This window comes from Amblyomma mixtum, chromosome 8, assembly GCF_055824585.1.
Source record: "Amblyomma mixtum isolate Tamu chromosome 8, ASM5582458v1, whole genome shotgun sequence".
In the NCBI taxonomy this organism is placed as follows: Eukaryota; Metazoa; Arthropoda; class Arachnida; order Ixodida; family Ixodidae; genus Amblyomma; species Amblyomma mixtum.
Genome location: NC_143019.1, coordinates 78378889 through 78395990, shown reverse-complemented (window position 1 = coordinate 78395990; position 17102 = coordinate 78378889). Strand labels below are relative to the sequence as shown.

General features: G+C 43.8%; 1 protein-coding gene across 1 annotated transcript in view; it reads right to left on the bottom strand.

Annotated features, from left to right (window-relative positions):
- Positions 1-16325, bottom strand: part of LOC149333115 (kunitz-type serine protease inhibitor 6-like) — a 37319-nt gene extending 20994 nt beyond the window's left edge. Inside the window, exons 1-5 of the mRNA XM_089557645.1 lie at positions 16163-16325; positions 13929-14117; positions 11623-11676; positions 6275-6325; positions 2545-2718 (exon numbers count right to left, since the gene is read on the bottom strand). Coding sequence (XP_089413771.1) covers positions 2545-2718; positions 6275-6325; positions 11623-11676; positions 13929-14117; positions 16163-16325 — 631 coding nt within the window. The remainder of the gene's footprint in view (positions 1-2544; positions 2719-6274; positions 6326-11622; positions 11677-13928; positions 14118-16162) is intronic.
- Between the last annotated feature and the right edge of the window lie 777 nt (positions 16326-17102).

Here is a 17102-nt window from a genome sequence, read left to right as displayed (position 1 = left end):
GGAACCACGAAATGAAATTTCACTCGTCAAATTACAGCATGAATATGCGAGCAGTGTAGCCGAAAGGCACCTTTTTTACAATGTGCATTTAGCGATGCAACACACAAGCCAGTAAAAAATTTGGCCGGGTGTACCAGGCTTCACGCAGGGTATTTTGAAGCGCTTCTTCTATAGCGGTTATAAGAATAAATTCTGCAATATTCTCCTTTTTGGATCCCTGTGTAAGGTGCACTAAATCTGTATTTTATGGAGGTGCCATTTTTAAGAGCTCCTTGCGAGTCAATGCAAATATGTGGCACAATTGTTCGAAGTCTTCCGTTACAAATAATGTAAAAGGAATGCCATACAGAGATCAGTATTGGCTATAACAGTATTGTCATACAGAAATCAGTATCAGTACTCGATTCAGAGTTGAGTGCTCCAAGGATTATGGGTCTTTGTTACAATGTTTTATGAAGACACTTATAATCTGTCGTGTATTTACTGAAATGATGGAGCCGGCGTGATAGCTCAGTGGCTGTTATGTTCGTCTGGCGACCTGAAAGATGCAGGTTCGATTCCGGCCTAGGCGGTCGCATTTTAATAGAGGCAAAATGCTAAAGGATTGTGTACTCTGCACTCGTGGCCGAAATTATTCCGCAGCCTTTCACTCCAGCGTCTCGTAGCCTGTGTCGCCTTGGGTCTTTGAACCCCATAAAATCAAACCAAAAGATCAAGATTGCCTTTCTAGAATGGTATAGCTAGGATATGCCTTTCATTGTAAAGCACATGTGTAGGGTTGGAATGGGAATTTTTTTTTCAGTTCCTTTTGTATTATTTTTTTCCTTTGTGCTGTACAGGTTAACATGCCCGGATGATTCAATGCAGACAACAGGCTGCAAGAATTCTTCTGAGGAAACTAGCCGGACTGTTACTTTCAACATTTATGTTAGTATGGTGCATTCTATGCTGCATGTATTGCATATTCCCAGCCTGGATAGCTTGGAAATAAACTAAATTTGTAAGTATATTGATTGTGTCATTTCTGAACTCTGTCTGGTGACCTTTTTCAACGGTTGTAGACTGTCTATAGGCAGTCTATAGATAATGGTCTACTAATAGTTTAGTAGGCAGAGGTCTATAGACTGTCTTCAGACAAAGGTCTATAGCACTGCCAGGCCACACACCTATGGAATGTCTATAGACAGTCTATAGACATATGTCTACTGGACCAGTAGACTTTTGTCTGTAGACTGTCTATAGACAGTAATCTACAAGAAGTCTATGGCCATAAGTCTGTAGGTCGTCTCTAGTCCGTCTATAAACAAGTGTCTATAGACGGTCTATAGACAACTCTATAGGAAATGTATGACCATAAGTCTATGGATTGTCTATAGACTGTCTATAGACCTGTGTCTATAGACTTCTTATAGACCTATAGACTTTCAGTAGACATTTGTCTATAGACAGAAATCTACTAAAAGTGTATGGCCATAAATCTATAGACTGTCTATAGACCAGTCTAAAGGATTTGTCTCTAGATAGTCTATAGACAGTCTATGAACTGTCTATAGAAATTTTTATAAGGGAAAAAGCCTATTTTTATCTATAAGAATCAGCTTCCCTCAAATATCTTGTATATAATTGAGTGCATTTACAAGCCCTATGATGCAATCGCGTGATGCGACGGAAAGGGAGCGCCGTAGAAAAATATTCCTCAGAATGTGTCCAAATTATAATTACGGTCTCCAGCAGTCTGCACGATCGCCGCTGGAGTAGATGCAGTCAGAACAATCGGATCATTTTCGTTTGACTAATATTTTGTTTAAATAAAGAAAAGCGATTGCAAGAGAGGAAATTATGTCAGGCGAATGCTTAACTGAGGTAACGGCCTGTTTCGGAAAGTTCTGAAACAAAAAAATTCTAAGGACCCCTACGGTTCTCCCTAGTACGAAATTTTAGCACAGCTCTGTCGGTGTTTCATGATCTGTAGACATTAGACGTGGATTAGAGGTGAAACTTTAGATGTGGATTGTTGTCGCGGCATGCACAAAAAGCCACAAAAAAACATCAATAGCGGGTTAATCGCCTCATATGTCCTCACAAACACAACTGAATCGTATTTATGCCTTTCCCAGAAGCTGTAGGGCTGTTCATAATAATCTTTAACTCTTGACTATCACATTCCTCGTCGATACGTGCAAGAAATCAAACGCAGGCGTTGCCCGCTGTGCGAAGCTGCCTTGAGACCTCACAATCAAACAACTAGCATCATAAAATGCTGCTTTTACGATTGTTCTGCATTACAGTATCCTTTCATTTCTTCTTTTTCCGGGCATTTAGCAACGCGCTTAAATATATGCATTATAATACCGGCTCGGAGATGGGGGACCGCGGGGCACTGCCCTTAAAGCCATTGCTTAGATTGAGTAAGCCCAATTCCGCTGAATGTTTGCGCCTCTAGCAACAGAATTTCTCTGATAATATTACTTGAATCAGAATGCCAACATCAAAATTATTTATAATAGTTTTGCTTTGCAGCAGCTACAGGTCCAAACAACTTACGGTCGCAGCTGTACTCGCAGAGTTCCTTTGTCTCGAAGTTGTTCCTGTTGCCCTGGCAACCACCGTAGATGAACTCCTTGCAGGTTCTGCTCTCCTTGTCGAAGTAGTAGCGAGGGAAGTACCCGTCGCAAGGCCCGGGATCGGGCGTCAGCAGGCACGCGATGTTCTCCGAGGCTGCTCGAACACAGCAGGGACACAGATTTACGCCAACAGCTGCTTCACAGACGTCCTCCGTATGACTTCATACACATCACATTTAAGTTACATGATAACCCGAAACCTTCCAATAAGGCCAACCAAAGCACGCGCCAACAGTTTCGACAATGTAGAATATGAGTGTATTCTGGCACTTAAGACAACTATGAAACTACTAAGGATCTGAAAGGTGCGAATCACCATTCTCCTTCTCTCTGCTGAGGATTTGAGCTTCAGGAGTGTCTTAAGTTCGTCACTGCATTGTTCTAAAGGAGACCGTGCGGTCTGGGAATGTTTAGCGCACCCAGAACATAGCTGTCAGCCACAACGATTATGTGGCTGCAGTGATGCGATCAAGGTGAACACAGAGCTCATCTACCATACCGGATGGGATACGCCGCTTGGAAACCCGACTATGTCCCATGGACACTTCGAAGGGGTTAATCGAATGTGGTACCTTGTGTGGGGTGGCTAGGCAGAATCTTCTGGTAGAATCTTCTAACTGTTGCTCCTCCGCTATCTGTATATTTTGAGGAGCACTGAGATGTGCTCTAATTGGCGGAGCTGACATGACAGTGTTATTTCCTCCAAATTTTGTCCCTGTGGAAGCAACAGCTATATATATACCGGACCCGTGGAGACGCCACCGCTCTTTAATAAGCAGTGGAGCCTTGAGTCCATGTCGAACAAATCACGGATGTTCTCAGCACGTCCAATACAGTGCTAGAGCGCCGAAATAAGGCAGCGTCCTCGGGTTGGCGGGCTTATTACAAGGAAGAATATTAATGAACTTTAAAAAATGACACATTGTTGCTTCCTGGGGCAAGCTGCTGGGTTAATGGCGCCTCATAATGCGAAATGTGCGGCACCTTCAGTGGTGGCGGTGCTGTTCCCGTTGCAACCAATGTTTAGCAAATTGCCCGGATGGTCCGAGTTTGTACTATGACTCGATTATCCACTTTTTCTACCTGAACTGGCTAGTGTCCTGATTTGGCCTCAATAGGAAGCACAGCAATAAAGTACTCCGCCCACTGTACGCTGCGAACGGAGTGACAGCTACGAACACGACACGCCACATTCCAGTCTCGTGCGGTAATTTTCTTGATCGCGTGACAACTGCTCACTTGTTGAAGCCATTGAGTGGAAATCGCGCTCTGCTCCTAAATATTTGACGTACTTATTGCATTAAATAAATTTGTACTATTTTATAGCTTCCTTCCATCGCCTAACTTCATATCGGCAGCCATGGTTGATTTTTTTTTTACTGCTCAACAGTTGTTTTTGATATATGGATCAACATCTTGAAACAAACGTGGAAGGTAGCCAGCAACATAGTGGGTGCTTACAGCATCTCAAGCGGCATGCGGAGGTTGTGGGTTCGTGTTATATTGTGTTATGCGAACTAAAATATTGCTCACTTGTTTTTCTTATTGGAAGTAATTTGAATTAACAAAATATTTTCTATGCTTTGCGAACTTCAATGGTCTGGGTATTTTTTTATATGACTCAGGCTGTAAGCCGCGAAACTTGAATCCTCCCGGTTTATATTGTGTGTGGAATGTACCAGAACCCGTGTGCAGCGCTTCGCTTTCCTGTAGGCATGACAGCAGCATGTTTTTGTTTATTCATATTCGGTATTGTGTCGTCTTTTGTACTCGTAAGTCGTTTGATACTCTTATATTGACGCCAAATATTTCAGGTACCAGAGGTACAATGAGGGTACAGGTACAGGTATTTCAGGTACAATGAGGTCTAATGTCGGTTTGCTGTGTCTGTCTTTGCGCCGTAGAATTTTTCGCATTTGCTTGTTTCATAAAATTTTCTGCCATGAGTCTCTGCATAGTGAATTCATTATGTCGCCTAGCTACCGCTCCTCACGTGTCGACCATCGCAACAAGGTTGCTCTTCCTAATTGCCGCACTAACGCCTTTTATTATTCGTTCTTGCCAAACACACCTAAAGACAGGAACTACCTTCCCGCTGAGATCGCATCCATATCAGACTACACTCTTTTCAGGCAAGCATTGTTCAGTCATTTTTTTGATGTCACCTTAGAGTTTATTAATGCCTTTTTTTTTCCTTTCTGCCGTTTTTTTTGTTGTTATTGCTATTCATGTCTTGTGTTGCTTTTCGATTTGCTTTTCTAGTGCAATTATGTTCGTTTTCTCGCTTTTTTAGCCTATCACGCTGTATGATTTATTTTGTATTTTTTACTATATACCTGCCGCTTTCATGTTCTGTTGTTGGTTTCTGTTACCCACTCCCCTCTACAATGCTTCGGCGATTGAGGGTATGCGAAATAAATAAATAAATAAATAAATAAATAAATAAATAAATAAATAAATAATGAACACTACGACGGTAATCTGTCCGGTGCGACAAGCTGCAATGGAGGAGCTGTCACTGACTTCAACTGAAATGAAGGAAAGGCGTTTCGACACCACTACGAATTTCTTATTCACAGCGGCGCACGAAGGCTGCAATCAAAGAACTGTGAATGAACCCGTGACTGGGCGCTCTGTAGTGAAAGGGGCGCCAATGCCGTTGAGCTTTCTGCTAGCATTGTCCCGTTGCCACTAAGAAGCCAAACGGTCTAGGCTTTGTATAAACAGTTAAAAAAAAAGCGGTGATTATGATCAAGTTGACAGAGTCGGCAAAAAAACGCATTCCACCTTCGTTTGCCATGGAAATAGTAGTTTACCCCAAAGTCGCTTTCTTTTCGGATCCTACTAGAACTACAGCAAACTTGCAGTTACGTTCGAACAGCTGAAAGCACGAATTGCTTAAGGGAAAGGCACCAGAATGTGTTTTAGTAGTTGACCTTTGACGCTTTGCACGATAGCCAGTAGAAGAGGCAGGCTTCATTAGTTAAGCTTGAATATGCTGAATGCCGAAGGCTTACCTAGTAACTACAAATTCTGACTAAATATGTCACCATAAAATGCATGAATGTAGCCAATAACACGCCACTTTTAAGTCCATTTCGACAACATGCAGGTTGTCGAGATTTCGTTGCTTAATGCTACTCGGATACTTAGCGTATGCAAACACTGCCTGTTATTTGGTTGGGCTTTCAACAAATAACGTGACGCCTTCCAACTAGTGGCCTTTTTTTAGCAAGTGTGTGACACTGATAAACAGTGTTGATCCGAGGTATGAATACGCTATCCCTGGAACAGGAGTGAAATCCTCCAGAGCCAATGTTGCACTGTAACGTGCTACCAGTACTGCGCGTACTCGCCAACCGCTCCTTCATAGCATCAACAGCATTCTTTTTTTTTTCGCCGCACAGAACAAGTATGAATGCCTTTCAGCTATGCATCTGAAACAGTGTGGTACGCAGCTAAAGCTTCTTCAATATCCTTTACTCCTCCGTATCCTAATATTCTTGATAAATTTGGCGTTTCCAGCAGTTCTGCTCCGAGGAAATAAAGCCGTCTGTCCTCCACATAAAATATAACCGAAGAAGCAACTAGGAGTAATAGCATGCACTCATTTTCGGACACCTACAAAAAAATGCAAGTTGATTTCTTACCTTTAGACACCGTCTTGTTGGACGCAAGGTAGGCAGCAATCTCCTCTGGCACTGAAAATGAAAGACAGTTTCAAACGTCACCGCAAAAAAATTAGTTGACGCCAAGACCATCGTCAGCCTGGGTTGCGATAGCACAAGCAGCCTGCCAAGTCTTCACTAGACTTCCTACTCGGCAAACTCATTTCCAATCCTCCCTTTTCGTTTGAAGATGTCACTTATGACTTCGTGACGTCACGTGATGTGGGACAACGCATGACATGGCGTGCTTGCCATAACCACGCATCAAGCTGCATGCTTAGCATTCACTTCATTATAACACCATCATGTGCGACACCGGACGCCGCAAAAACGGTTCAAGGGGCTACTTATACTGCGAATAATAAACTTAAAACGCTTGGAAGGTACAGAAGTTGATACCATACGGCGCGTTTTCGAAAACTGAGAGACACCTGGCTACATGCACTAAATAAATACTATGAGTGACACGCCACCATCATGCCCCGAGAAGGTCTGTTTCCTCCAGCAGCAACTATTTGCATTGAGGCTTTACAGCGACAGTCGTTAAGAGCGTTCCTGGGTTTGGTTGGTTGGTTTATGGGGTTTAACGTCCCAAAGCGACTAAGGCTATGAGAGACGCCGTAGTGGAGGTCTCCGGAAATTTCGACCACCTGGGGTTCTTTAACCTGCACTGACATCGCACAGTACACGGGCCTCGAATTTCTCCTCCAAAGAAATTCAGCCGCTGCGGCCGGGATCGAACCCGCGTCTTTCGGGCCAGCAGCCGAGCACCATAGCCACTGAGCCACCGCGGCGGCGTTTCCTGGGTTTCGCGTTGTGGTTGTTGTAGTAGTAATAGTAGTAGAAATAGTGGTAGTAGTAACAGTAATAGTAGAAGTAGTAGTAGTAGTAGCAGCATCAGCAGTAGTAGTAGTAGTAGTAGTAGTAGTAGTAGTAGTAGTAGTAGTAGTAGTAGTAGTAGTAGTAGTAGTAGTAGTAGTAGTAGTAGTAGTAGTAGTAGTAGTAGTAGTAGTAGTAGTAGTAGTAGTGGACGGAGAAACTGGTGAGTGGTTGCCATGAGAGCCACTCGGAGGGTGGTAATCGTTGAAAGAGGAGTAAATGACGTGTGGAATAATGCGTAACCAGAAAGTGGTTACCAAGGGAAACATCAGCAGGGTGGCTACCGTGGAAGGAGAGAATCCGCGACAGCCAAAAAATAGCCGACAAGAAGATGGCTACTGTAGAAGGAGAACGGTATGGCGAGAGCTTAGGAATGCGTAACCGGAGAGAGAGAGAGGTTTGGTTCCAGTGGAAAGAGTATGCTATGGCCAGAACGTAGGAATGCGCTAGCGAAGAGGGGTAGCCACGGCAGCCACCTTATGGGTAGTGGTTCTGGAGAGAGGATGGTTACCGTGTAAGGAGGAGGCAGGTATGGCCGCCCAAGATAAGGCTCAGCGGCAGTGACGGCGCGTGCCTAAAGCGGCAGACTGGAGAGAGCAGCTTGTCGAAAAACGGTGTGTGTGTGGAAAATTTAAAGAGATCTCTATAACTATAAAGATACGAAGTGGCTCTCATATTCCCTGCCTTAACATATCGTACAATATAAATGCCTTCAGAGCTGTCGTTGAATCTCGCGTTACGTAGTGGTAACCGTTCAGTTAGTTTTTTTTTTAGTCCGCGTGACTGTTTTTCTGCTTGCGACTGTTTCGGCAATATAAATACGAGAGGAAAGTTCCAGCGAAGTTACATTTGGTATTATTATCTTTGCTGTTGTTACCTAGGTTATACGAAAGATATGAGGGAGGGGAACCGGCCTCACATATAACAATTTACAAAAATTTTATGTATTTTTACAAAAATGTATTTTTACATGTGCAACTTCGAAGAAAACCGGCAGCATTTATATCTCATGACAATCACATATTACGGGAATAACTTCAAAAAGAAATATGAGCCTTAATAAAAACTTAATCTAGAACATCCTACTCTTCCTCAAGGAGTTTGTTTTGTTTATAGGCGGCTGTGACCAAGTACTACACCAGGGTGGCCAAATCCTGCTCTGCTGAGGAAGTTCGTTGTCGGTTCTGGTCATCGAGATAACGACGCACCGCAAGCCTCGTTATGCAATTCCAGTGTCTTTTTTTCAGTCAGACGGAGAATTGCACAGCACCGGGATTCAAACCTCGGTGCTCTTTCATGAGGTTAAGAAGTTTACGGGGATAGGGTGGCCACCTCTAGTTGACAGGGTTCCTTGTTGAGAGATGGGAAAGGCCTTTTCCCTGCAGTGGGCGAAGCCAGGCTGATGATGTGGAACATGACTCTTCCTCAATACAATTGTCCAGCCGTGAGAAATATTTTCCAGGGAAACCGCAAAAGGGGAAGGGGGGGGGGGGCGAAAAATAGGCAAGGTTTTGCGACAAACACAAAAAAGGGCAGTTTTCGAGAAGTGAAATTTCTTAAAAGTGGGGAATTACAATCTCCTTAAAATTTATCGACCTCCTGAACACAAAACGTCCCTGGTCCTCATAGTAGTCCGCTAAAAATATTTTTCCAGACATATGCACTTCGTGTCCATACAAGGTTGCAGGAAAAGGCATCACTTGCCGTTATACGTTACAAATATCAGGCGCACAGCCTCATTGCGCTACATACGCGCAGTGCACTGTCTGGGCTTGAAAAACTCCTTGTCTCCCGCATTTTAGCTCGAAAGTATCTTCAGAAGACTTTTTTTTATTTATTCTTTTCCTATCTTTTCTTTTGTCTCCTTGCATTTGGTGAGACCTTTGCTTACTACGGCAACTTGCGAATTGCATCGCTTGTTGAAAATTAAACGGCACACCTAAGGCTGCAATCAACAAATTATGAAGGGGTAAAGAGTAACTTAGTTGGAGAGAATACGTGCAAAATGTGGTTCCTAGCTTCAGAGCTTATTAAGACCGTTGAAGCTAGCTACGAAGGATTTAGTGAAAATGTTCCATTAAATTGACATCATTACTTTATTTCCGAAATATATTCCAACTGCGGAATCGTTTTCACTTGTGGTGAGTCATGGAGCTTGTACAGTAAAGCTTCGTTATTTTCGTTGTGACTGAGTTTGTTCTTTGGAGACATCGCATGGGAATAAGATGTACTCGAGACGAGCGACATAAACAAGCCTCATATTAAACCGTGCCATGCGATAGGAACCATTCATTCTCTAAGAATCTTTCAAAAGCAGGAACAATAGCTGGAACAGACCGGAGAGCGGTAGACCTAGACTAGACATACACGCAATAGGCTCTCTGATACCCGTAAAAGATAGTTATTCCCCCTCCTCCTCTGCACCACTGCCGCACATTGGGCCACTGTAAAAATCGACCCGCAACGCTCCTTTCTAGCGTGCGCTACTTAAACTTGGCGGGAAACCGAATGCGATGTCAGAGGACATCGCGCGCGGACTTTTCGATCATAAGCAAGCACCTCGCGCATCGCCTCAGCAAGGTGAAAACAGAATGGGATGGACCTCCGATTCGCACTGCTGACGGTCAACTCGTGACGCCTGTCGGAAGGTGCACTGCTCGAGTCACCATTGCCAACTCTGCTTTTGTTAACACTTTTGTTGTTCTGCCGCACTGCTGCAAAGACCTGATCCTCGGAGGGGAATGCTGAGGCAACCATCGTGCCGTTGTAAATGTTCCTGGCCATCTGGCCACATTTTCTACCCCTCGAAAAGATTTTAAGGTCACTATTGTATATAGCGGAAGACCGCATACACCTTTGAGTCTCTTTCGATGTATAAGGATCACAAGAAATAATCGGAATTCTGGTGAATTTTATCCCGAAGATTCTACTTCGCTTTTCACACTTACTGTGTTGTTTGTTTCGAATGAAGCATAAGTTTCTATTTATTCTCTATGTTTTAGGCAGTAGAGCACGGAGTTTGTTGTGGTGAGGCAAGGTGGAGAAGTTGGGGCCTAGTTAACACTTCTAAAACACATATAAAAAGTTATTGAGGCATTGCCACCAATGTGTTCGTGGAAGTCGCACGTCAAGCTTTCCTGAAGACAAGGTTGGAAATTACAAGAAAATATTGCAATAAAGTATTCAGTTCTGTATCAGTTACAAATGCTAAATTTTTGTAGAGAGTTTTTGAAAACAGGCACAGTGAAGATGGCAGAATTCCAATGAGGAGAATAGCACGAACATTAGCGTATTCTTAATTCTGACAACTCCTTTAATAAATGAAATAAGATCTACAGCAGCCTGTTCCTAGACTGAATGCCCCTCGTGTCAGTTTAAAAGTTATTATTCCAGGGAGAACAATTCGTGCATGTTTCAGTTGCGCAATTCCGCCAGCACCACTTGTTGCAAAGCCATTCGCACACATCAAAAAAGTAAATTTGATGAAGTTATTTGTAGTGTGAGGTGGCAGCTCCCCATGAACTCGGCGGCCTATAATGGTGTAGCTGGTAATCCCGACACCTTAGAGCACGCAATAATTTAAGCGTTGCTCATGCATGGCTTAGGCCTTTCATTGTTCAGTCAAACTGACAGGGATGGCCTGCACCATGACTAAAAATTAAAATACGCCTCTAGCCCTTCTCAGTGCTAAGACCGTCAAGATAAGTTTCGCCACTTTTCCAGTTCTTGAGCTTGCAGTGATATTTCAATGCAAAAGCATTTCTGAATTTCCCGTGGATCATCATAGGTGCCGAATGGTCGGCATTGGACGCTCTAGCCCCGTGCTTAGCATCCGTGACTCACTTACCTCGGAGCACTACGGCGCAATGCACAAAATAGTCGCGCAAGCACTCACACATATTAGAGAAACTACAGCTCCCTCGGATGCGCAGTCTGTCTACGAAAAAGAAGCTTTCTGCCTCCCTCTAAGTAAGTTTCCTCCTTCTGAGTACGCATTAGTCTTGTAACTAAGACTATGCATCCGTTTCTAAGATATCGCCAAGCACTGTTCGCAAGCTTTTACTAGCTGGCCTCGTAACCATGAGGCGAGCACTGAAAATTTTCTTTAAATGGCAGTGTTGATATTTTGCAATAGAAGGACTAAAAAACGAAGTTCTGTGCCAAAAAATTTGAAAAATTGTGAACGTTTCCCTAAGTTATACTCATTTCGCCCGGATTGACTTCGAGAGGTGCTAAGAAATACTCTTTAATATGCAGTGAGCGCATATAAATTGCATAAGAACGCTCGTGTCAAATAATTTCAATCTGAGAACTCGCACAAGAGATAATGAGAAAAATGAAATACAAATCTTATAGTTAGGTTGAAAAGAAATCATGTCGTTCTGTGTACAAGCTTACCAGCGTAATAATTCGAGGATTTGGGGGCCGACTGAAGCATAAGGTTCTCTTACCTCTTTTATGAGGCGGACGCTTTTTGATGGCTGCTGACCACAGCTCCTCGGATGCTGCAAAAAATTCAAATGTATCAAACTCTGAATTCTCATTAACAATATATAATTATTTGTAATACATCATTGTATATATTTAACATATAATGCTATATCAGATATCTGGTGAATTGCTTTTTCGCGCGGATGAAATGCGCGACCTCGGAGTAGTTTTTTCACTCGCCGCTTGGCTTCTGTGCACACGCAAACCGCACCACCCGAAACTCGTTGCAAATCATCGGTGCAGAGACTCGCGTATGCGGATAAGTTAGAAGTCCAGAAACAATTAAGAAATTTTATTGCTTTTTATGTCGTCCAGAATAAAAATATGTGTCCGTCACATGGAACAATTGCCAGTCTAACAAAAGATCGCATAAAACAAGTTCAGTTGAATTTCCGGGCCATGAATAAACGCCTGTATTCTAGAAGAAAAAGTATTCAAACTCACTGTCTTCCACCTTCCCAACTTATCTCTGAAAGAACCTTTAACTCTAGACGCAGGAAAGTCGTCATAACCTTTCTGTTTAAACTTCTCTACGGGGTACTGAATGTGCGGAGCTTGCGAGCTACACAAAAATTTTGTATCCTGCAAAAACTCACAAGAATACCTAGGCTTTTCCATATCTCTTGATGTAGCATCAAAAACCAATAGCAGACGTTCTGGAAGCATAGAATGCAAATTGAGAACATCTCGGTATAATTAACTGCGCGTTATGCGCCTTTTGTGAAAAATCTACATTGTAAGCGACATTTGTAAGCTACATTGTATGCTACATTTGCCCATTCCTTGATACGGCGTGCTGGAAACCAGTGCTGTACCTCCTTTTAAGTCAAGACCGCAAAGTCAAGGTAGATATTTCGGAGAAACTTCTATTAAGCTTTTAATCTTCTGCTATATTCCTCCGTTACATTTTTTCCTAGATGTTATCTTATATTACTACATGCTTGTCTTGTAATAGAAGCAGTTGCCACGAATCTTTGTACTGTTTGTTCAAGCGCTAAGCCGCTGTCACTGGGCTTTATCATTTGCTTGTGGCTCGAGATGCGACGAGAATTATCTCGAATTATCATAGCCACGCAAGGCTCCTTTCGCTTTGGTCCAGATTGCTGTGGTTGCTATGGCACCTTAACTCGATGGTTCTTTGTCAGCTTTAAACTGAGCGCTGCCGACGGCGGCAGGCATTGTGCTCGTCGACAGTCGAGCCCGCTAGTAGCAACGCCGCCGCCGAGACATTCAGTTCTTCAGTCAGCCCCGTCAGACATTCATTCAGTCAGCCCCGTAAATAGTCTCTTTTGAAATCTTTTCGCTCTCTTCATGAATACCGAGTACGTGGCAATATATATAAAATTCACTGTGTACTCTGTCGTATTTCGAGCTGCAGTTCTGATCATATCCGTTTCTTGTATTATATGTTGTATTATATTCTATCGAGCACTATTTTGCTTATTAAAACTCTGTTATTAGCGCTCAGTTATTACCACTCAGTTATTAGTGCACCAGCCCCAAGACCGACGGGATGTTCCTGGGCACTGTAATAAAAGCGATTGCTTGACTGACCGACCAATTGACCGACTGACTGACTAACTGACCGATTCACTGATTGATTGATTGATTGATTGATTGATTGATTGATTGATTGAGTTTCTTGTGTTTTCGACCTTGCCGTGAAGATTCGCTGCTTTTTGCGTGTCTCTCGAGGTGTACTAGATATATTCTGGAAGATTCTCTGCCACCACTGCTGCAGCGGACTGTGTTTTCTTTCAAACGGCCAGACGTCGATCTTTGCACGGCATTTCGATATAGCCCAGACAGCTTCGCGCTAGCAAATCATAGTTTTTTTACTGAGCGGAAAATTTAACATGAAGATTTGAGCAAATTCGAATATTCGTTTATGAGATAAGAGTGCCTAAAACGTATGTTCTACACACCTATTATTTCTGTTTTCTGACTGAATGTATTTGTTATTTCTGTGAATTTTTCCACTACTCTCTCAGATTTTGCCACTAAAAGGCTTTCTTTCCTCATGAACGATACTTATCCCCCTTTTTTAGGTATTTAAAGAGAGCTCCATTAGCTACACTTGGATATGCTGCAATAAAATGTAAATATTAGATCTATGGTTGAATTAACGTTTTCTAAACACAGCCATAAAATTATCATTTTCGGTAGTAAGGAATCAATTAAAAGATCAATTAAGCAACTTTCATATTTTCAGTTCTCTCTAATCTCTAAGCATCAAGAAACTATTTAGAGTCGGGAATTTACTCACCGCGACGCCTCAGGCAGGTAACTTCACATTCCTGTCTGCTTCCGTAGTTGTTCTTGTTGCCTCCGCAACCACCGTAGATGAACTTCTCGCATTGGCCCGCGGTCACATTGAAGGCCCACCTCGGAATGTGGGCGCCGCAGGGACCGTGATTAGGCTCAGGCCTGCAGTACTCCTCGAAGTCGCCCGCTGCTGTATGAGAAGAAAGAGGCAGAAATCCACAGAGTTCAACCAACTTTTTGCGCACATCACCACCCCTGTCAATTTCTGCGCTTGTACTTTCTCGAGGTAGCTGAATGTAAAGTACCTTATGAGTGTACAGACACCAATTATACAGCTCGCTTCATACGCCTTTTACCTTGCAATGAACGTAGTCGAATGGCTTCACCAATGTTAACAGAGAATTTCAAGGTCAAGGATTTCTCATTCACATCTATTCACTAACAGAAGTGTCAATGATTGATTCCGCCTGTACTTAAGCGCCAATTTTTTTTACGCGCGATGCAGTGTACGCGTCCCAGAATACAATCCTCTACAAAACCCATTGGTTCGGAGCAAGTGGTGCTTATCTGGTACGTCAGACATTTGCCACAAAGTATTCTTTAACTACAAAACGGGGAAGGCTATAGAGACCTTCAAGCCTTTTCACACAGAATACATACGCAAGCATACCTAGTAACCTCTGAATGTCTCGGGCAAAGATCATGTCTACGATTACGCTCATGTCCTCATAAAGAAATGCGCCCACATCACAATTCGGGAAATGAAACCCCCGGAGAAACCTCCAGTTTTTTTCCACGCGACTTAAATTTTGCGCCTGTGGCTCGATTTTCAGCCGCTCGTTAGTAATAGCCATATTAGCTGCAACAGTTTCGAAAACACCATTACCCTTGCCGCTGTGGCTCGACAAATTTGTCTTTCTTGATTAATTACGTGCACAGGAAGGGTCGCTTTGCCTGCATGCTTTCTAAAGCGCAGTTATTTTCGCACAGTTCAGCGAAATTTCGTCCAGCCACAGCTACGAGGGTAGTCGCGGTTTCGAAATTCTGAAAACTTATATGGCTATTACTAACGGCCGCGTAACTACCTCTAATTGCAACTAGGCGCTTAACTCTACTAGATAAAAAGTTAACTATTAAAATTACTTAACCAGCTGACTAGTTAAGATGATTTACCGGCTTCCTGGTGTCCGGCAACACTAGTACTGCTGTGCCGCAAAGGCCTCATTTTTACCACAGTAGCCTATTTGTGAAAGTGCGCGCTGAAACATCCGGCATATTGGACTATGGCGTTGAGTAGATAACATGGTGCGCAAGATTGATGTACGAGTGGGTTCCACTTATTATTTACACGGTGCACTGAGTGGCTGTCTGGGCTGCACACATATACCCAAGTTCCCAAATGACCCATGAATGTATGTGTGCAATATTACGTGAATAAAATATCAGCCTAAGACATTCATGTCATACGCATAGACAATTTTACGTTTGGCTCTGATGACCATACCATGCAAATTATTCGCACATCTTAGTTGATTAGAGATGTGTGTGCTCAGAGCAGTGGCCTCTGACACTGGGTATCAAGGCAGGGCTTTCCTGTCCTCTCTGAACCGTTCCACGCGGCCTAGTCCTGCAGGGTATACATTTGATCTTTATAAAGGCGCCACACAAACGGACTGCATCGCAGTGCTGAACCCTTCTTCTACGGCGAAATTCTATAGGCGCGTGTGCTGTGCGATGTCAGTGCACAGTGCACGTTAAAGAACCCCAGGTGGTGGAAATTTCCGGAGCCCTTGACTACGGCGTCTGTCATGGCCTCAGTCGCTTTGGGACGTTAAACCCCCATAAACCAAACCAATCAAATCTTCTTGGCCCGCACACTGATCAGGAAAAGCATACTGTGTGGCCACGTTTGAGTGCCCTCTAGTTTTTATACAACAGCTGAAGATAACAAGCAGGGTGCCTTGTCCGAAGTACGCGCAATTATTCGAAAACAGTTCGGAAACCTAAGATCACATTCTACACAGTGTTGTGCTTGAGCACGCATTCCGCTGGCCTCTGTGGAATCCACCATCGTGCGCCCGCCATTGCGCAAAGCAATCCGGGCTCTCGAGCATGTCGAGACTTCCAGCATAAGTCATCCTGGCTCGCTCGGCGCAGTTCCTTCCCCCTGTCCTCATTAGCGTCGGCTCGAGACTCAACCGACGATTCTGCGGCCGCCCTTCCCAGGCTGCAAACCTTCAACGGCCGAAAACCCCTCGACCATTCGTCCGATTCGAACGGTGTCCAGTGGTGTGACCTGATTGGAGGATCCGAACGCTGGCTGCTGCAACCGTCGCCGGAAGCTACAAAAACAGAGATGCGCTGAGCCGGAGCAGCAGACGGGTAGCAGTCGAGCCATCACGCCAGAGAAAAGCTCTCCTGGGCATCGCCCTTCTCCTTTGTGCTGGCAAGTTGCGCTCTCAACCCTTGTGCCTATCATGTAAAGCCCTCGTACACACTGTACATAAACGTTCGTTGACTCACCGTCGCCTCGACCGTTCCTTCGCTCACCTCTGCGCAACAGTGGCAGCAGGCTGAGATGCTTCAGTCCCAAAACTGGTGACTAGGTTCGGAGGCCCATTCCCAATAATAGCTTGAAATTGTTTTGAATATGCACTATATTATTCATCAGGATGCGAGGTTGGGCAGGTTGGTTCATATTGCATTAGGAAGATGGGATGCGCACATGGAACAATCACAAGAAAGAAGACGGGACGGGCGCAAACTAGCAACTGAGGTTTATTCAAGGAATCGACATTTATACATATGCATGTCAGCACTGGCAACAAAGGGCATCAAAGGCACATAGGGCGGATAAAAAACGAGATAACACTAGGTGGATTCAGGTCATCATGTTTTCGAGGAAACGTGCCTCTCTAATATAAAGTTTGATTGACGTGTCACTGATGCAACCTTTTCCTTTCTTTTTGATGAAATATGTCTCGAGAAGTTCTGAGACTAACGAGGGCGCCTCCCTCTGGCGGGCGTCTGCAAGACGTGTGGCGCTTCGGCTCCGTCATTTTTTGACAGGAGCCACGACTCAAGTCATTGGATCCCATTAATTTCGCTCCCTTTGGATTCGGCAAGTTCATCGGCACCCGTGGACACCAAATTCATATAGGCGGGCCCCTTTTAA